General features: G+C 46.9%; 1 protein-coding gene across 2 annotated transcripts in view; it reads right to left on the bottom strand.

The window, feature by feature from the left end:
* Positions 1–19,052, bottom strand: part of HPSE (heparanase) — a 54,284-nt gene extending 35,232 nt beyond the window's left edge. Inside the window, exon 1 of one of the 2 annotated variants that reach the window (XM_044945708.1) lies at positions 18,674–19,052. In XM_044945708.1, coding sequence (XP_044801643.1) covers positions 18,674–18,927 — 254 coding nt within the window. In that variant the 5' untranslated portion in view covers positions 18,928–19,052. The remainder of the gene's footprint in view (positions 1–18,673) is intronic. The other variant, XM_025289791.2, reaches the window with a different exon arrangement.
* Between the last annotated feature and the right edge of the window lie 2,115 nt (positions 19,053–21,167).

The raw sequence follows: 21,167 nt of genomic DNA, 5'->3' as shown, positions 1-21,167 counted from the left end.
CTTCTGAGCCACCAGGGAAGCCCCATGGTTAAAATGTATGTGTTAGTCACTCAGTCGTGTCCAACTCTTTGCTACCCCATGGACTGTATGCCCACCAGGCTCCTCTGTCCATGGAATTCTCCAGGTAAGGATACTGGAGTGGTTTGCCATTTCCTCCTTCACATGGTTAAAATAGTATGTTTTATATGACTTTTACCACAATTAAAAAAAAAAAGCTTGAAAAAGTAAGGTCACTAATGACGTTGGAGAGATTGATTTTTTGGCATGATGATGGGGTCATCATGCGGGTGGAACACGGACAGCACTAGCAGTAAGAAAGGCTGAAAACTGGAGAAAGAGAGCAGTGACTGCAGAGGTGCTTGAGAGGGGAAAGACTCGATGTTTCTATGCTAAGAAGGATCCAATAATAAGGGAAAGGTAAAAGATACAGGAGAGAGAAGAGATGAGTGCTAGAGCAAAGTCCTTGGGGAGGCAGGAGTGGACGGGAGCAACAGCAGAGCTGGAAGAACTGGCCTGAGAAGAGAGAAAGGAAGAAAGCTAGACACATCCATGCTATACCTTTAGGTTTGATGGTAGGAAGAAAAAGAAGCTCCTGTCTGAAAGTGAAAGTCGCTCAATCGTGTCCGATTCTTTGTGACCCCATGAACTATACAGTCCATGGAATTCTCCAGGCCAGAATACTGGAGTGGGTAGCCTTTCCCTTCCCCAAAGTATCTTCCCAACCGAGGAATCGAACCCAGGTCTCCTCAGTTGCAGGTGGATTCTTTACCAGCTGAGCCACAAGGGAAGCCCAAGAATACTGGAGTGGGTAGCCTATCCCTTCTCCAGCAGAACTGGGGGTCTCCTGCATTGCAGGCAGGTTCCTTATCAACTGAGCTATGGGAAGCCCAAGTTCCTGTCTAGTGACTTCATTTCCTTTGGGAATGAGAAATGTGGTCATAGGCTAAGAGTGATGAGTTGGAGGTTGGATCAGAGATTTGAAGGAAGTGGAGAATGAGAGAGGCAGGGAAATAGAGCATGAAGGAGTAGCATTAAAGACCAATGAAGGAGTAGCATTAAAGACCAAGTTAGTCATGGTTCAGTGGTAAAGAATCCACCTGCCAATGCAGGAGACACCTGTTCGATTCCTAATTGGGAAAGATTTCACATGCCTCAGAACAACTAAGCCACAACTATTGAGCCTGTGCTCTAGAGCCTGGGAGCTACAACTACTGAAGCCCACGCACCCTAGAGCCTGTTCTCTGCCACAAGAGAAACCACCACAATGAAAAGCCTTCACACCACAACTAGAGAAAAATCTGTGCAGCAAGGAAGACCCAGCACAGCCATAAATAAATAAATTAAATTATAAAAAAAACCTCAGCCATTTACTTAAAATTGTTTTTAAAAAAGAGCAATTAAATCTGGAGGCCAGGAATTTCCAATGCAGCATCAATCCATGTGGCTGGGAGATTCACCTTTGCCCCTAAGAGTGTAATAGGCCAGCTACACAGGGTGTCCATTGAGACAGGAAGCAGAGGCAAATACCTAAAACTGGCTTATTAATACACATGACTATTTATGATTAGATAATATTTTCCATTTCCAGACTTTATGGCCACCTTATAGATTCCAAAGAGGGATAATATAGCTAGACTAAGCTAGGTTTGGGTTTTAGCAAGAAGAAAAATGAGACAGGAGTTTGGGGGTGTTATCATAAGAATGACTCATGGAATAAACCAAGAGGCCTAAATCAGATATGGAAGGAATAGGAAAAGAAAGAGGCTGTTCAGTACAGCTACTTAAAAAATAGTTGTACTGGGATCCACAGACACAAAAAAACCTAAGAGAGTGAGGAATGTAGTCCAAGAATAGAAGTTTTAAGAGTTCAGATGTCAAAAGGTTCTTAGTGATGGAAAGAGTCAAGCCACGGACATGGCATCAGGTGGCTGAAATGAAGTGGTGTGTACTAGGAAACTGGCTCCCACCTCCCAGAAAACTACCCCCCCCCCACCTTTTTTTTTTTTTTTTTTTTGCATTTAACAATTGCCATGATGTAAATATTCCCTTCAGGGCTAATTTCAAGATAATGGTACTGATGTCACTGAATGTGGAGTTGGGAAGAAATGAACACATTTCACAAGCCAATGGAAGCTGGTTCCAGTAAAACACCAAGTGAAAATTATTAGAAAATGTGGAGGTGAAGAAACTGAAAGACAGTATTCAAGTGGACTTGAAGTCACCTAGGAAGGTGGTGGGGTGTGGGAGTGCAGAGGAAACTGAGATCAGGGCTGATCATCAGTAAGGAGGAGTAAGTAAGAAGGGAGTGGATGCAGTGGCAAGGAGCAGACGAGGAGAGCCAGACATGGAGACAGTGAACCTCACACGGATCAGGACAGTCCTCTCCAGCGGGCAGCAATTGTTCAAACTGAATGCTTTAGACACTTTGCGTAGATTATTTCACTTCATCCCCAAACAACCCAAAGAGGTCGGTGTCTTTATTACCCTCATTTTACAGACAAGGAACCTGAACAAAACGAGGCTAGGTCGTCTGCCCAAGGTAACAAGCCACTGGGGATTTGAACCACAGCAACTGGAGTTCAAACCAGTGGGCAAGGATCTAGAAGCTGCTCTGGGTAATGGGAAGGGGCTGCAGTGTGGGACAAGGCACAGCTTCTACTCCAGAGGGCTTCTTCAGAGGAGAAGTGGCATCTATTTCTCCACTTGGGTCTTCAGAGAAGAGCTCAGTTTGAGCTAAGGCAAAGAAGAAGCAGGAATTTTCTCCAAGGAGGATGGATCAGGGTTACCATGCAAAGGGGTCCAGGCTGCACAGTGAATGGTTTGGGAGGGAAGGGAATAGTGAGCACTGTTCAACCAGAGGGGAGTCTCAGGGGTCAAAACATATGAGCCTATGGCTTGTGATTGCCCTCAGTTGTTTTGCTGGCTGTGGTTCTTTCTTTCAGCAACAGGCACACAGAGTGAAGTGTTAGGCGCTTAGTCGTGTCTGACTCCTGGCGACTCCATGGACTGGAACACACCAGGCTCCTCTGTCCATGGAATTCTCCAGGCAAGAATAATAGAGTGGGTTGCCATTCCCTTCTCCAGGGGATCTTCACAACCCAGGGATGGAACCCAAGTCTCCTGCATTGCAGTGGATTCTTTACTGTCTGAGCCACGAGGGAAGCAAACATCAGTTATCCAAACATGCATTTGGCATTGCTGATAAGTGCTTTTCCCAAGATGAAAAGCAACTTTGTCAATGAAGACAAAGAAACCTAATTACTGAAAGTTACAAATAATAAGTATTTGTCAAATTGGCAAAAGGAGATGTATTTTGCTGAAATAAAATAAGCAAACCATTTTTCTTTTTTTGGTCATGCCATGAAGCATGTGGGATCTAGTTCCCTGATCAGTGATGGAACCTGGGCCCCCTGCATTGGGAGCTTGGAGTCTTAACCACTGGAACCAAAGTTCAAATCCTTTTGAAAAGCAAACACAGCTGCATTTTTACTGCATAGTCACTGTGTAGCACCACTGTTTTTCTCTCTGTAGCACTCCTGATTTCTACCACTGGCTCAGCACTCTAATTTTTATCTTGAATTAGTGAACTGTGCTTAATATGTGTCTTGATTGAAATGTGGCTGCTGCCAAGATGGTAACCACATGTGGTAACCCTTGAAATGTGGCTAGTCTGGACTAAGACATGCTGTGAATATAAAATATACACCAGATTTCTTTGAAGACTTGGTTCGAAAATCAGTGTAAAATATCTCATTAATATTTTGTATTGATTGTATGTTGAATGATAATAATTTGGATACTTTTGTATTAAGCAAAATACAATATTAAAATAAGTTCTTCCTGTTTCTTTTTGTCTTTTTTAAGTATGGCTACTAGAAGAAATTCCAATACTTTGGCCACCTCATGTGAAGATTTGACTCATTGGAGAAGACCCTGATGCTGGGAGGGATTGGGGGCAGGAGGAGAAGGGGACGACAGAGGATGAGATGGCTGGATGGCATCACTGACTTGATGGACATGAGTTTGGGTGAACTCCGGGAGTTGGTGATGAATAGGGAGGCCTGGTGTGCTGCAATTCATGGGGTTGCAAAGAGTCAGACACGACTGAGCAACTGAACTGAACTCAACTGAACTAGAGAACTTTAAATTATATTACGAGGCTTGCACGTGAGGCCCACATTCTATTTCCATTGAGTTGTGCTGGTCTCTGTCCTCCCGTCTTTGAGAACCAGATCTTCGGGCTTAGGAAGTTTTTGCCTGGGTTGTTGATGAGTTTCCTCCGGGAAGAGGACACACTGCAAAGATGCTCCTTTCTGATTCTAGATTGTTCTTTCACTGTCATTGAAGTTCTATGTACTCCATGTTCTTTAATTGCAAATGTGGGAAACAAACAAACAAACAAACCCCAAAACACATCTGTTTGCCATTATGGGAAACTGGAACCAGAACCATCTGACTGAATTTGCTGAGGTCTCCTTTGAAGTACCGTCGAGGTATGGACCTTAAGTTTCCTATTCTCAATTCCTTCCATCAATTATCTCAGTTTGTTTCCAGACAATCTTTTTCTCCCACCCCTCCTCTGCTGCCTTAAAAAAAAAAATAAAGTGCTTTACTTTCTTTTTGTGTCCTCATGTCTGTGCAATTAGCATCTGGTTTCAAATTCTGCTCCTTCATCTCATAGCTGGCTGACCATGGGCAAGCTGTTGAATCTCCCTAAGATTCAACCTCTTCATTTTAAAAATGAGGATAATAATAGTCCTGACCTTAGAGTTTTGTAGCAAGGACTAAATGAACTAATACCCAGGAGATGCTTAGAACGGGGACTGGCCTGTGATGACGGCACAATGAGTGTCAGCTATTTTTATAATCCTTTCCTTCTTAGTATTTCAGCTTTTATCTGCTCAGCTCTTCACCCAAGCAGTTAACTTTTGAGGAAATGAAATACAAAAATGCCCACGTGACTCTCTGCTCCTGTGACAGATAAGCCCTGGGTTGTCTTCCGAGATGGAAGCTAAATATTTTGTTTTTTGAGATGACAAGTTCACTTTGGGCACTGTGCCAACCCTCCTGGGGAGATGGACCTGCCAGAAGCTCTGATTCAGAAGCTCTGTCCTAGGTGAGAAGGGGAAGGAGCTTATGTCTCCTGAGCTGGAGTCTTTAAGGTCTCAGATGAGAATTGCATGGATATTCCTGCAGATGCCTCTGGGAGTAGACATGGAAGATGAGTAGGAGCTCATATAGGAGCCAGCCCTGGAGCCCTTGGGAACAATGATACTCTGTGTTTTGTAAGCAAACAGTTTTATTAATTGCACTCTATACTGTTTTGGTTTTCATTATCCTCCAGCCTTTAACAAAAAGGTGGAAACCAGTGGGGAAAGAAAGAGTGCTATGAGAAATTAAGAGATGCATTTAAGAAGAGGAGAGGGTATCCCATTCACTAAATCACAGGATGGAAATTGTGTTTGGGACTGGGACTGGGGCAAGGGCATGGGAGGGGGGAGGGTATTGCTTGTGAGTTGGTTAGCTTGATTGCAGGGTGATCAGACCTGAACCCCAAAAGTCATACTTCAGGGTTTTTTTGGACTTATTTCCCCAGGAAGGGATCCTCAAATGCTCTTCTTTGGGGAGGGGAAGGGTAGGGTATATGCTGGCCACAGTAGCAGAAAAGGACTTAAGTTCTCACATTTCAGTAAATGGTTATTAGTCTTTCTGTTTGCAGTAAGGCACCTCCCATTCTCTCTTCCCCTATCACATCCTCACATCCCCACTCCTCACATCCCTTCTAGGCCTGGGGTCCTCACATATGGAGCCCTGTAGCCCAGTGTTTCTCCAGAGTAATCTTTCTCTCAACCAGCACCAGGGGCTGCCCAGTATCAGCTCACTATGAGTAAGGGGAAGGGCTCAAAGTGGGAACTCCTTCCCACCAGGAAATTCTTGATAGAGGTTAATGACCATCGAAAGAAATCCACAGAGAACTGATGAATGGTTAGCAAATATTCACCAATTTCTAGGAAGCAATTAACAAAAAAGCAATTAAACAAAAAAGAAACAAAAGAAGCAATTAAATTTTGAGCACTGTCAAACATTATGCTAAGTACTTATTTATTATCTCATCAAATGCTCATCACAATTCTACAAGAAGGTTTTAGAAGTTCCACTCTAAAGTTGAAGTTGCCAAGCAACCTGTAAAAAAAACCAAGCACCCATTTTTGACAGAGTTGGGAATCAAGGCTCCTCTCAGTGTCAATCGTGCGACCATTAGGCTATGTGCTTTTATTTGCACAGTGCTGCTGCTGCTGCTTAGTCACTCAGTCGTGTCTGACTCTGTGCGACCCCATGGACTGTAGCCTTCTAGGCTCCTCTGTCCATGGAATTATCCAGGCAGGAATACTGGAGTGGGTAGCTATTCCCTTCCCTAGGGATCTTGCTGACCTAGGAATCAACCAGGTCTCCTGCACTGCAGGCAGATTCTTTACCTCTGAGCCCTATTTGCATAGTAAATAACTAGAATTAGCAATGACAACAGAAGGCCAGCCTGTAGGTGTTTGGTAATAGCAGGACTCCCAGTTGTTTTGAGTTGGGTGAGAGGTGTGGCATTTTCTGGAGGCTTACATGACCCACATGAATGGCCTAGATGACCTGGGTCTGACAGTGCCCTATCTCAGGATCAGCCTACACTCACCGGCAGGGGTCAGGGAACCTGCCTACACCAGGCTCAGTCTTCCTCAAAGGAGAAAAAAGTTCCAGCTGATAAAGCAATGCCACATTTTGCAGCCTCATCTTGGAGAGAGAGCTTTTTGTTAAGGCTCTGTAAGTCACTATAATAATCTCCCAGGTATCACTGATGTAACATTAAAAATTTTAAAATGACTGTATTACGGGAAATTTCTTTACCTAGGGCACAATTTTGCTGTGAACCTAAAACTACCCTTTAAAAGTTTTATTGGGACTTTCCTGATGATCCAGTGGCTGAGACAATGGAAGGGGTAGACTCACTCACAATGTAAGGGGCTGGTGTTCCATCCTTGGTCTGGGAGCTGGACCCCCACACGCAGCAACTAAAAATCCTGTGTGCTTATGCAGCCAAATAAATAAACATTAAAAAAATTAAAGTTTTATTATAGGATAATAAGTAAGCTTTTTCTCCTTGATGACCTTTTCCACCTCCTCCTTCTTTCTTTAACCATCCTACTGAAGCAGGAAACAGAACAGGCTCCAACTTGAAAGCAGGACTCCATCTTGGGCCGGACTGTGGACTTTGAGCCATGTGCCCAGTATCTATGGAAGCGACATACCAACTGGAAAACCAGGCCCCCTGGATGGAAGAGTCCTGGGGCTCGTACCTAGACTCTACATTGCCTAAAAGAATACTCTAATTATCTGTGTAACTGAATAGAATCATAAATTCTATTATGCTTATTGGGGTATGACCACAGGCCTAATTGTCCCCTGTTAACTTCCTAGGCTTAAGGCATACGAATCACGGGTTAACTTTGATTGTATTTTTCTTTTCCTTTGTTCAGACTAGTTTCAGGGAATTTGGGGAGGTGGGTTTGGCACGTACACTTTAAGGTATATAAGGTTTTCAGAAAAACTGGTCAGGGTTCTTGGCTAAGAGGAGACTCCGTCTTGGGCCCGCCAGTGTAATAAACTGCACTCCACTATCTGCATTGTCCTTCTGAGTGAGTTTGTTTCCCAGAACGCGTGGCTACAACATTTGGTGCATGGGCTGGGAAACTCCTCACTTTGAGGAGACAAGTCCCATTTGGGACTACTCCTCCGCCTTGCGGCTCGAATCTTCTAGAGGCGGGGAAGGCGCCTCGCCCTTCTGGAAGGATTCTGCTTCTCAGTGCCCAGACCTTTCATGTTAGCAGGTAGTGGACGGCAGCAGGGGAACCGAGTGCTCAGGTGAGGAGGAACCCACCTGGCAGGTGGAAGAGGGAGCCTGATCACCCCCATGGGAGGGATTGGAAGGGGCATGGACCCACAGGGGCCTGGAATAGGCAGGTGGCAGTGATTGCTTGGTACACAGGTTGACGAGCGTGTTAGGGCTTAGAAACGAAATTTGTGAAGGTCATTTAGGAGGTGATGTCCACGCCGTCTTGGGGAGAATTATTACCAAGCAATTGCCAGGGGATTTTTAGGAGAAGAAACTTGGTTTTGTGTGCTCGTATTCTGCCCTCCCCAAGGAGGTGTCCCATCTGCTATGAAATTCTTGACCCCCTCAGAATTGTCAGGCTAGAAGGAGGGGGATATATAAGGGAGTACGAATTGGCTTTTCTGGAGATGGCCTGAGACGTGGGATATTTAACCCATTTGTATTTTCATCCGCACCTGATCAAGCCCACCAAGACAGAATGAACTTTAAAAGTTAAGGGAGAAACAGTCTTGGATCACGTGGTGTTCTGGTTCGGCTGGGCTGACCTGCAGGTCAGATAAGCAAGAAGATAAGCAAGATGGGAGGAAGTGAATCTAAGGCAACTGTATTGGAGTGCATGATTAAAATTTTAAAGAAGGGTTTTGGAGGAGACTATGGGGTGAAGATGAAACCTAACCGCCTCCACATACTCTGTGAGGTCGAATGGCCCCCTATGGGAGTAGGATGGCCACCAGAGAACACCATGAACTTAAAAATAGTGGAAGCAGTCTATACAGTAGGCACAGGAGAGCCAGGACACCTGGATCAATATCTCTATATTGACTCATGGCTAGGGTTAGCTCAAGATCTTCCTACTTGGACAAGGTTCTGTATCCAGAAGGGAAAGGGAAAAATATTAATGGCACAAAAATTCACTGATGATAAAAAAGGAAATTCTACAGGATTTGGACGAGGATGACCTGACCCCTCCCCCATACTGGATAATGATGGGCCTGCCTCCCAGTGCTCCACTTGGACCGGAGGCTGCCTCACTCCCTAATCCAGGGCCAGCTGAAGTTCCTGCAGCAGCCACTGCTCTTCCACCAGCTCTCCCGGAGTTCATAGAGCCGCCGTTTCGGCAGGCTCCAATCCCAGCAATGGAGACCTCTGGTCAATGCCCCCAGAATTCCACCTCAGCTAGACCTCCTAGATTGTATCCACCTCTCCCGGTGAGTACTGATGGGAAGGGGGAAGAAAACACAGCAATTAGACAGAGGCTGCACTCTGCCAAGGAACAGGGGGAAAGAACCCCACTACAGATGCCCCTCAGAGAGCTAAAACAGCCTCCAGTTCAGGATGAAAGGGGCACTACCATCAGCCCCCTGTAGCCTAGTATTACCAGCCATTTTCCTCTGCGGATATATTAAACTGGCAGAGACACGCTCCACCATACTCGGGGGAGCCACAAGCCACGATTAGGCTAATGGAGACTGTATTTCAAACCCACCACCCTGCACAGGATGACATAATCCAACTACTAGTCTCCCTTCTCAGCACTGAGGAAAGACACAGGATCCCTTTTTTTTTTTAAGACACAGGATCTTAACTGAGGCCAAAATATGGTTAAGAGAAATGGCACCTGAGGGTACTGCATACCCGCAGCGGTGGGCAGAATTAGCCACTCCCGATGAGAGGCCCAACTGGGACTGTAACACAGAAAAAAGGAGGGGCCACTTGGAGAGATATCGGGTGACTTTTTACAAGGTCTCAAGAAGGGGGCCGGAAAAGCTATGAGTATCACAAAACCCTCCAACGTGATTCAAGGGAAAGTGAATCACCCTCTGAGTTCTGCGAAAGACTGTGCGACCCTATAGACTTTATACGCCAACAGACCCAGCCAGAGGCTGCAAGGTCTCAGATGGTGATAAATGCAGCCTTTGTGTCTCTAGCCTACCCTGAAAATGTCAGACGGGGGGACACCAAGTGACTCATGAATTTGTATACATCCCTGAACGCCTGGTACCTTTGTTAGGAAGAGATTTGCTGTCTAAATTGGGAACACAAGTGACCTTTCCCCCCACGAAAGACCCACTGTTTGAGTGGGCACAACCACCTATTACTCTTCTCTCAGTAACCCCTCAAGATGAATGGAGGTTGCACAATCTCCCGGAAGGGAAACCTAATGGGCTAAACAGTCGAGAGAGAAAGTTAACTCAACAATTCCCTGAGGTCTGGGTGGAAGACAACCTACCCCAGGGTTGCAAAACAAGTCCCACTGGTAATAGAACTCAAACCCAGTACAATAATGTCAGCACCCACCTTGGGCATGCTAGACCTCACTAAGCCGTTTACTCTTTATGTGACTAAAAGGACAAGGTGGCTATAGGAGTGTTGTCCCAGACTATGGGGACATGGGACAGACCTGTGACTTATCTCTAATCCGCTGGAGAATGTTGCCACTGGGCGGCTGGGGTGCTTATGGGCAGTTGCTGCAGTTGCCTTACTGGTCCATGAGGCAACCAAGCTGACTTTGGGCCAAGATTTGTTCGTAAAAGTCCCGCATGAAGTCAACACTCTCCTACGAGGGGACCCCCATAAATGGCTGTCAACATCCCGGATTCCTCAATACCAGGGACTGTTATGTGAGAACCCCCATGTTACTACTGAGCCTTGTCAGGCCCTGAATCTGGCCACTCTCTTTCTTGTGGGAGAAGGTGGCCCCTCACATTATTGCAAGATAATATGCCAGCAGACCTGACTTGAGAGACCAGCCAATCCCGGACCCAGATTTGCTCCTGTACACCAAGGGCACCAGCCTGGTGAAACAAGGACAATGACTGTTGGGATATGCAGTAGTCATGGAAGAAACCATCGTTGAGGCTAGCTCCGCTCAATGGCCGAACTATATGCTCTAATCCAGGCCCTCCAGCTGTCAAAAGGTAAGAAGACAAACATTTACACAGACTCCAGGTATGCTTTTGCCACACTACAGGGCTCTGTATAAGGAGAGAGGCCATTGACAGCTAGTGAAAAAGATATTAAAAATAAGGAAGAAATTAAGACCCTATTAGATGCTGCCTGGGAACCAGAAAAGGTTGCAGTCATACACTGCTGAGGACGTCAAAAAGAGGATACCCCCGGGCTCAGGGAACAGACTGACAGATAAGACCGCTAAACAAGCAGCCAAGGGCTTGGGGGTGACAAGAGAAGCCGCTGTTAAAGCTCTCATACTGGCGGAGCTACCTGAGGTAACGCTAGACTCTCCAAAATACACTGAAGCCCAAAACCAACTAGCCAAAGCAGAAGGGGCCATCAAGATTGAAAAGAGATGGTGGGAATTGCCAAGTGGCAAATTATTGGTACTGGAGAAGCTGGCACCCACTCTGGTAAGCCAAACACACCAAGCAACCCATCTAGGCCATGATAAACTGGAAGAGCTAATTGGAAAATATTTCTTGGCTCCCTGCCTCTCTTCCCTATGCAGGACAAAATCTCAGAACTACACCGCCTGCTCACAGGTTAATGTTGCCTCTCGGCACAGACAGAAACCTCCAGGGATTCAGGTAAAAGGCACACTGCCCTTTGAACACCTGGAGGTGGACTTCACTGAAATGAAACCTCACCAACACTACCACTACCTGCTGGTCATAATATGTACCTTCTTGGGATAGGTAGAAGCTTTTCCTACCCGGACTGAAAGAGCATCAAAAGTAGCCCGGTGCCTGCTTGGGAGATAGTTCCCAGATTTGGATTTCCTACCAGCATTGGATCGGACAATGGCCCAGGTTTCGTAGCTGATTTAGTATAACAAGTAAGCAAAACTTTAAACATCAAGTGGAAATTACATACAACATATAGGCCCCAGAGTTCTGAGATGGTGGAAGGAACCAACCGGACACTCTCCAAGTGGATCTTAGAGACTGACTGTTCCTGGGTGGACTTGTTTCCAATGGCTCTGCTTAGAGTCAGGATGACCCCACAGTCCCATGGCTCTTCTCCGTATAAAATTGTGTATGGGAGGCCCCCTCCCATAATAAAACAAGTGTCAACAAATTTGCCTCAGGTAAGGGGAGATGAGATTTCACAGCAGATGGAACAACTGAGTAAGGTAATAAATCAGGTAACTAAGTTTGTGCAAGAAAGGGTGCCATTCCCCCTTGGGGAACAGATTCATGAATTTGTGCCTGGGGATCAGGTGTGGTCAAGGACTGGAAACACGACTCCTTGGCCCGACATTGGAAGGGTCCATATACTGTTCTAAGCAGCCCCACTGAAGTTAAGGTTGCAGGTGTCACTCCCTGGATCCTCCACATGAGGGTGAAGAGAGCATACCACGAGACCCGGAGGACGCTGAGTGCTACACAAAAGGATCCCACTGATCCCTGTGAAACCAAGATCATCTTAAAGAAGAAACAGAGATGAAGCTCTACGATCAACTGCTGGTACAAGGACTTGCTGGTATCATCTTGAGACTAACCATAGTTTCAGTACAAAGAGGGACCTGTGCTCTAACTAAAGTTGAATGTTGTCTATATATTCCTGGTTTATCTGGCTATATATGAGCCACCCTAGATGACAAGAAAGGTCAGGTTAAAGTTATGTCTGATGATAATCTTCCTTTTTGGACTTCGGTCCTATCTTGGGTGAAGGGTGACTGGTGGAAAACTATATTTACCATGGTTATACTTGCTTTGATAGTTCTGCTTTGTGGACCCTTTATTTTACAATGTATCATGAACTTTGTAACCCAAAGGTTGATGTCGTTCTCCTAAATTAGAGGTCGGAGAGTCAGGGTGCAATATAGCCCTATGAATGATGCTCATACTATGAGTTAAGAGCATCAAGAGTGGGGAATGAAGGAGGAAACAGACAGAACAGGCTCCATCTTGAAAGCGGGACTCCATCTAGGGCTGAACTGTGGACTTTGAGCTATATGCCCAGTATCTATGGAAATGACATACCAACTGGAAAACCAGGCCCCCTGGATGGAAGAGCCCCAGGGCTCATACCTAGACTCTCTGTTGCCTAAAAGAATACCCTAATTATCTGTGTAAGCAAATAGAATCATAAATTCTATTATGCTTATTGGGGTATGACCATAGGCCTATTGATAATTGTCCCCTGTTAACTACCTAGGCTTAAGGCATATGAATGACAGATTAACTTTGATTGTATCTTTCTTTTCCTTTGTTCAGACTGCTACTGCTGCTGCTGCTGCTAACTCGCTTCAGTCCTGTCTGACTCTGTGCGACCCCATAGATGGCAGCCCACCAGGCTCCCCCGTCCCTGGGATTCTCCAGGCAAGAACACTGGAGTGGGTTGCCATTTCCTTCTCCAGACTAGTTTCAGGGAATTTGGGGAGGTGAGTTTGGCACGTATACTTAGGGTATATAAGGTTTTCAGAAAAACTGATCAGGGTTCTTGGCTAAGAGGAAACTCCGCCTTGGGCCCGCCGGTGTAATAAACTGCACTCCACTATCTGCATTGTCCTTCTGAGTGAGTTTGTTTCCCAGAACGCGTGGCTACAACATTTGGTGCATGGGCTGGGAAACTCCTCACTTTGAGGAGACAAGTCCCATTTGGGACTACTCCGTGGACTTGCAGCTCGAGTCTTCTAGAGGGGGGAAGGCGCCTCGCCCTTCTGGAAGGATTCTGCTTCTCAATGCCCGGACCTTTCATGTTAGCAGGTAGTGGGTGGCAGCAGGAGAAATGAGCGCTCAGGTGAGGAGGAACCCACCTGGCAGGGTGGAAGAGGGGGCCTGATCACCCCCCTGGGAGGGATTAGAAGGGGCACGGACCCACAGAGGCCTGGAATAGGCAGGTGGCAGCGGTTGCTTGGTACACAGGTTGACAAGCGTGTTAGGGCTTAGAAAGAAAATTTGTGAAGGTCATTTAGGAGGTGATGTCCATGCCGTCTTGGGGAAAATTATTACCAAGCAATTGCCAGGGGATTTTTAGGAGAAGAAACTTGGTTTTTATGTGCTCGTACTCTGCTCTCCCCAAGGAGGTGTCCCATCTGCTATGAAATTCTTGACCCCCTTGGAATTGTCAGGCCAGACAATTCATATAAGTGAATACGAATTGGTTTTTCTGGAGATGGCCTGGGATATGGGATATTTAACCCATCTGTATTTTCATCCGCACCTGATCAAGCCCACCAAGACAGAATGGACTTTAAAAGTTAAGGGAGAAACAGTCTTGGATCATGTGGTGTTCTGGTTTGGCTGTGCTGACTGGCAGGTGAAGGCATGCCGATCCCCCTTCTCCCTCTGGGATCTGGCAGGTAAGGCTCTTTTCACCCCAATTAGCAAGGAGGCAGAATGGAAATTTAAGTGTCATTGAGTGGAAATATCAAAAGTACATAGGGTACTGAGTACTTCGTAGAACGAAAAGGAAAAATAGAAGAAGGTCCAAAAAGGTAAACAAGATGGGGGGAAGTGAATCTAAGGCAACTGTATTGGAGTGCATGATTAAAATTTTAAAGAAGGGTTTTGGAGGAGACTATGGGGTGAAGATGAAACCTAACTGCCTCCACATACTCTGTGAGGTCGACTGGTGACATAATCCAACTACTAGTCTCCCTTTTCAGCACTGAGGAAAGACACAGGATCCTAACTGAGGCCAAAAAGTAGTTTAGAGAAATGGCACCTGAGGGTACGGCAAACCCGCTTGGTGGGCAGAACTAGCTCCCCTCCCAACCCCCCCCCCCTCCCCCATGAGAGGCCCAATTGGGATTGTAACACAGAAAAAGGGAGGGGCCACTTGGAGAGATATTGGGTGACTATTTTGCAAGGTCTCAAGAGGGGGGCCCAAAAAGCCATGAGTATCGCAAAACCCTCTGAAGTGATTCAAAGGGAAAACGAATCACCCTCTGAGTTCTGCGAAAGACTGTGCGACCCTATAGACTTTATACGCCAATAGACCCAGCCAGAGGCTGCTGGGTCTCAGATGGTGATAAATGCAGCCTTTGTGTCTCTAGCCTACCCTGAAAAATGTCAGTGGGGGACACCAAGTGACTCATGAATTTTTATACATCCCTGAATGCCCGGTACCTTTGTTAGGAAGAGACTTGCTGTCTAAATTGGGGGCACAAGTGACCTTTTCCCCCAGGAAAGACCCACTGTTTGAGTGGGCACAACCACCTATTACTCTTCTCTCAGTAACACCTCTGAATGGAGGTTGCACGATCTCCCGGAAGGGAAACGGGATGGGCTAAACAGTCGAGAGAGAAAATTAACTCAACAATTCCCTGAGGTCTGGGTGGAAGACAACCCACTCCAGGGTTGCAAAACAAGTCCCACTGGTAATAGAACTCAAACCCGGTACAATTATGCCAGCACCCGCCTTGGGCATGCCAGACCTCGCTAAGCTGTTTACTAAAAGGACAAGGTGGCTATGGGAGTGTTGTCCCAGACTATGGGGACATGGGACAGACCTGTGACTTATCTCTAATCCGCTGGAGAATGTTGCCACTGGGTGGCTGGGGTGCTTATGGACAGTTGCTACATTTTTCTTACTGGTCCGGGAGGCGATCAAGCTGACGTTAGGTCAAGATTTGTTCATAAAAGTCGCGCATGAGGTCAACACTCTCCTACGAGGCGACCCCCATAAATGGCTGTCAACATCCCGGATTCCTCAATACCAGGGACTGTTATGTGAGAACCCCCATGTTACTACTGAGCCTTGTCAGGCCCTGAATCTGGCCACTTTCTTTCTTGTGGGAGAGGGTGGGCCCTCACATGATTGCAAGGAAATATGCCAGCAGACCTGACTTGAGAGATCAGCCAATCCCGCACCCAGATTGGGTCCTGTACACCAAGGGCACCAGCCTGGTGAGACAAGGACAATGACTGTCGGGATATGCAGTAGTCATGGAAGAAACCATCGTTGAGGCTAGCTCCGCTCAGTGGCCGAACTATATGCTCTAATCCAGGCCCTCCAGCTGTCAAAAGGTAAGAAGACAAACATTTACACAGACTCCAGGTATGCTTTTGCCACACTATAGGGCTCTGTATAAGGAGAGAGGCCATTGACAGCTAGTGAAAAAGATATTAAAAATAAGGAAGAAATTAAGACCCTATTAGATGCTGCCTGGGAACCAGAAAGGGTTGCAGTCATACACTGCTGAGGATGTCATAAAGAGGATACCCCCGGGCTCAGGGAACAGACTGACAGATAAGACCGCTAAACAAGCAGCCAAGGGCTTGGGGGTGACAAGAGAAGCCGCTGTTAAAGCTCTCATATTGGCGGAGCTACCTGAGGTAACGCTAGACTCTCCAAAATACACTGAAGCCCAAAACCAACTAGCCAAAGAAGAAGGGGTCATCAAGACTGAAAAGGGATGGTGGGAATTGCCAAGTGGCAAATTATTGGTACTGGAGAAGCTGGCACCCACTCTGGTAAGCCAAACACACCAAGCAACCCATCTAGGCCATGATAAACTGGAAGAGCTAATTGGAAAATATTTCTTGGCTCCCTGCCTCTCTTCCCTATGCAGGACAAAATCTCAGAACTACACCGCCTGCTCACAGGTTAATGTTGCCTCTCGGCACAGACAGAAACCTCCAGGGATTCAGGTAAAAGGCACACTGCCCTTTGAACACCTGGAGGTGGACTTCACTGAAATGAAACCTCACCAACACTACCACTACCTGCTGGTCATAATATGTACCTTCTTGGGATAGGTAGAAGCTTTTCCTACCCGGACTGAAAGAGCATCAGAAGTAGCCTGGTGCCTGCTTAGGGAAATAGTTCCCAGATTTGGACTTCCTACCAGCATTGGTTCAGACAGTGACCTGGCTTTTGTAGCTGATTTAGTATAACAAGTAAGCAAAACTTTAAACATCAAGTGGAAATTACATACAACATATAGGCCCCAGAGTTCTGAGATGGTGGAAGGAACCAACTGGACACTTAAAGAGACACTCTCCAAGTGGATCTTAGAGACTGACTGTTCCTGGGTGGACTTGTTTTCCGACAGCTCTGCTCAGGCTCAGGATGACCCCACAGTCCCATGGCTCTTCTCCGTACAAAATTGTGTACGGGAGGCCCCCTCCCATAATGAAACAGGTGTCAACAAATTTGCCTCAGGTAAGGGGAGATGAGATTTCACAGCAGATGGAACAACTGAGTAAGGTAATAAATCAGGTAACTAAGTTTGTGCAAGAAAGGGTGCCGTTCCCCCTTGGGACACGGATTCATGAATTTGTGCCTGGGGATCAGGTGTGGTCAAGGACTGGAAACACGACTCCTTGGCCCGACATTGGAAGGGTCCATATACTGTTCTAAGCAGCCCCACTGAAGTTAAGGTTGCAGGTGTCACTCCCTGGATCCTCCACATGAGGGTGAAGAGAGCATACCACGAGACCCGGAGGACGCTGAGTGCTACACAAAAGGATCCCACTGATCCCTGTGAAACCAAGATCATCTTAAAGAAGAAACAGAGATGAAGCTCTACGATCAACTGCTGGTACAAGGACTTGCTGGTATCATCTTGAGACTAACCATAGTTTCAGTACAAAGAGGGACCTGTGCTCTAACTAAAGTTGAATGTTGTCTATTCCTAGTTTATCTGGCTATATATCAGCCACCCTAGATGACATGAAAGGTCAGGTAAAAGTTATGTCTGATGATAATCTTCCTTTTTGGACTTCGGTCCTATCTTGGGTGAAGGGTGACTGGTGGAAAACTATATTTACCATGGTTATACTTGCTTTGATAGTTCTGCTTTGTGGACCCTTTATTTTACAATGTATCATGAACTTTGTAACCCAAAGGTTGATGTCGTTCTCCTAAATTAGAGGTCGGAGAGTCAGGGTGCAATATAGCCCTATGAATGATGCTCATACTATGAGTTAAGAGCACCAAGAGTGGGGAATGAAGGAGGAAACAGACAGAACAGGCTCCATCTTGAAAGCGGGACTCCATCTAGGGCTGAACTGTGGACTTTGAGCTATATGCCCAGTATCTATGGAAATGACATACCAACTGGAAAACCAGGCCCCCTGGATGGAAGAGCCCAGGGCTCTTACCTAGACTCTCTGTTGCCTAAAAGAATACCCTAATTATCTGTGTAACCAAATAGAATCATAAATTCTATTATGCTTATTGGGGTATGATTATAGTCAATAGACCTATTGATAATTGTCCCCTGTTAACTACCTAGGCTTAAGGCATATGAATGACAGGTTAACTTTGATTTTATCTTTCTTTTCCTTTGTTCAGACTAGTTTTAGGGAATTTGGGGAGGTGGGTTTGGACATGTACACTTAGGGTATATTAGGTTTTCAGAAAAACTGGTCAGGGTCCTTGGCTAAGAGGAGACTCTGCCTTGGGCCCGCCGGTGTAATAAACTGCACTCCACTATCTGCATTGTCCCTCTGAGTGAGTTTCTTTTTCAGAACGCGTGGCTACAACACTACCAGCGTGTAAGAGACTGGAGCCTGGCACAGAGTTACTTGTCCTACACTGGGCAGCAAATTCAAGCGCTCAAAGCCCTCCAGGTGCGCTTGGTGGGTACCCTCCTGCTGGCAAGTTTCTGGGCGGTTGTAAAGTTTCTTTTCTCAATTTCTCCCCTAATATCTAGCCGTCAGTTGGCGCTCAGGCACCACTTGCTGAATGAATGAAGGCGGGAAAGGGCGGTTCGGGGGACCCAGCAGCAGGGGTGGGCTGGGGAGAGACAGAGAGAGAGAGAGAAAGGAGAGACAGATGGTGAGAAGGTCCCGGAGTAAAGAGAGCAGGAGTGGCCGGCTGGCCTGCCGTGGACGTCAGGAGATCAGGAGCGAGGAGGCCAGGGACCCGCAGGCCGGCACTTACCCCAGGAAGGTGAAGAAGCGCGGGTCCGTGGCCAGGTTGGCGTCGATGGTGAAGGACAGGAACGCGGGACTCACCAGGTGCAGCGGCCGCTCGGTGAAGAACTCGAGCTTTGCGGCGTGGTCGGCCGGCGCGGCTGCGGCTGGGGCGCCCGGGGAGCAGGGACCCAGCGGCCCCAGGAGCAAGAGCAGCAGCAGCGGCGGCTGCAGCCCCGGCTTCCTGCACGCGAGCATCCCCGGCTTCCTGCACGCGAGCATCCCCGGCTCACCTGGCCGCCCCTCCAGCCGGCCTCGAGCAGACAGCGCCGAGACCTTGTGCACTTCCTCACGCCGGGGCGCGCGGCGTCCTTTCAGCGGTCCTCCCTGTCTCCCTCCTCCCCTCACCCCTCCCACCGCGCCCGCCTCCAGGCTCACTCCCGCTTCCCCGTACGCTTTCCCCCACGGTGGCTGTGTCACGTCCACTTACGAAATCACCCACACCCGTTCGAAGGGTGCGGACGTGGCCCGGAGCCAAGCGTCCGGGAGGCCCGGGGAGCTCTGGGGGAGGAGCGCTGGGCACGCCGGACCTGGCTCCTTGAAGCATGAAGTTAGTTAGCGAAAAGGCCAGCGGTTCCTCCTTCCAGGTCCTCCCCGTGGCGCCCACCGGGTCTTCTGACTTCAACTAAAGCCTCCAGTGAACATACATCGCTTCACTCTCGTCTGGCGTTTGGAACACTTGCCTGTCACTTCGTGTCCCACTCTTTGGGGCCCCATAGCCTGGGGCCCACCAGGAACCTCTGTCCTCTGTCCATGGGATTCTCCAGGCAAGAATAACTGGAGTGGGTTCCCATTCTCTTCTCCAGGGGATTTTCCCGACCCAGGGATCAAAGTGGGGTCTCCTGAATTGTAGGCGGATTCTTCACCAGCTGAGCCACTGAAAGTGAAAGTTGCTGAGTCTGTGTCCGACTCTTTGAGACCCCCATGGACTCTACAGTCCATGGAATTCTCCAGGCCAGAATACTGGAGTGGGTAGCCTTTCCCTTCTCCAGGGGATCTTCCCAACCCAGGGATGGAACCCAGGTCTCCCGACCATCTGAGCCACAAGGGAAGCGCAAGAATACTGGAGTGGGTAGCCTATCCCTCCTCCAGCGAATCTTCTCCAAGGCCTGAATCCAACGGGGGTCTTCTGCATTGTAGGCGGATTCTTTACCAACTGAGCTATGAGTGAAGCCCTTACAGCTTGCCAAAATCTGATGAACTGTGTGTTCTCTGGTCGGAGTGCTGTTTCCCAGACATCTTACTTTTGCCTGATAAAATTCTGACCTCGGCATTAGCTAACCTACACCTGGAAATAGATCAAAACTCCAAACATTTCTTATCAATTTCTCATGAAAACAGTATTTAGCAGAGCATTGAAGTATTCCATGCTCCAACATCTGAAACTCAGGACGTAAAGCCATACAACATGTTCAACACCGAAATCAGATTGATTATATTCTTTGCAAACAAAGATGGAGAAGCTCTATACAGTCAGCAAAAACAAGACCTGGAGTTGACTGTGGCACAGGTCATGAACTCCTTATTGCCAAATTCAGACTTAAATTTAAGAAAGTAGGGAAACCACTAGACCATTCAGGTATGACCTAAATCAAATTCCTAAGGATTATACAGTGGAAGTAAGAAATAGTTTTAAGGGACTAGATCTGATAGACAGAATCTGATGAACTATGGATGGAGGTTCGTGACATTGTACAGGAGACAGGGAGCAAGACCATCCCCAAGAAAAAGAAATGCAAAAAAGCAAAATGGCTGTCTGAAGAGGCCTTACAAATAGCTGGGTAAAGAAGAGAAGTGAAAAGCAAAGAAGAAAAAAGGAAAGACATACCCATTTGAATGCAGAATTTCAAAGAATAGCAAGGAGAGATAGGACAGACTTCCTCAGTGATCAGTGCAAAGAAATAGAGGAAAACAATAGAATGGGAAAGACTAGAGATCTCCTCAAGAAAATTAGAGATACCAAGGGAACATTTCATGCAAACATGGGCTCAAAAAAGGACAAAAATGATATAGCCCTAACAGAAGCAGAAGATATTAGGAAGAGGTGGCAAGAATACACAGAAGAACTGTGCAAAAAAAGACCTTTATGACCCAGATAGTCACGATGGTGTGATCACTCACCTAGAACCAGACATCCTGGAATGTGAAGTCAAGTGGGCCTTAGGAAGCATCACTATGAACAAAGTTAGTGGAGGTGATGGAATTCCAGTTGAGCTATTTCAAATCCTAAAAGATGGTGCTGTGAAAGTGCTGCACTCAATATGTCACCAAATTTGGAAAATTCAGCAGTGGCCACAGGACTAGAAAAGTGTTCTTTCCAATCCCAAAGAAAGGCAATGCCAAAGAATATTCAAACTACCGCACAATTGCACTCATCTCACAGCTAGCAAAGTAATGCTCAAAATTCTCCAAGCCAGGTTTCAACAATACATGAACTGTGAACTTTCAGATGTTCAAGATGG

This window comes from Bubalus bubalis, chromosome 7, assembly GCF_019923935.1.
Source record: "Bubalus bubalis isolate 160015118507 breed Murrah chromosome 7, NDDB_SH_1, whole genome shotgun sequence".
In the NCBI taxonomy this organism is placed as follows: domain Eukaryota; kingdom Metazoa; phylum Chordata; class Mammalia; order Artiodactyla; family Bovidae; genus Bubalus; species Bubalus bubalis.
Note: the sequence above shows the minus strand (reverse complement) of the source record. Positions and strands in the feature narration are given on the sequence as shown.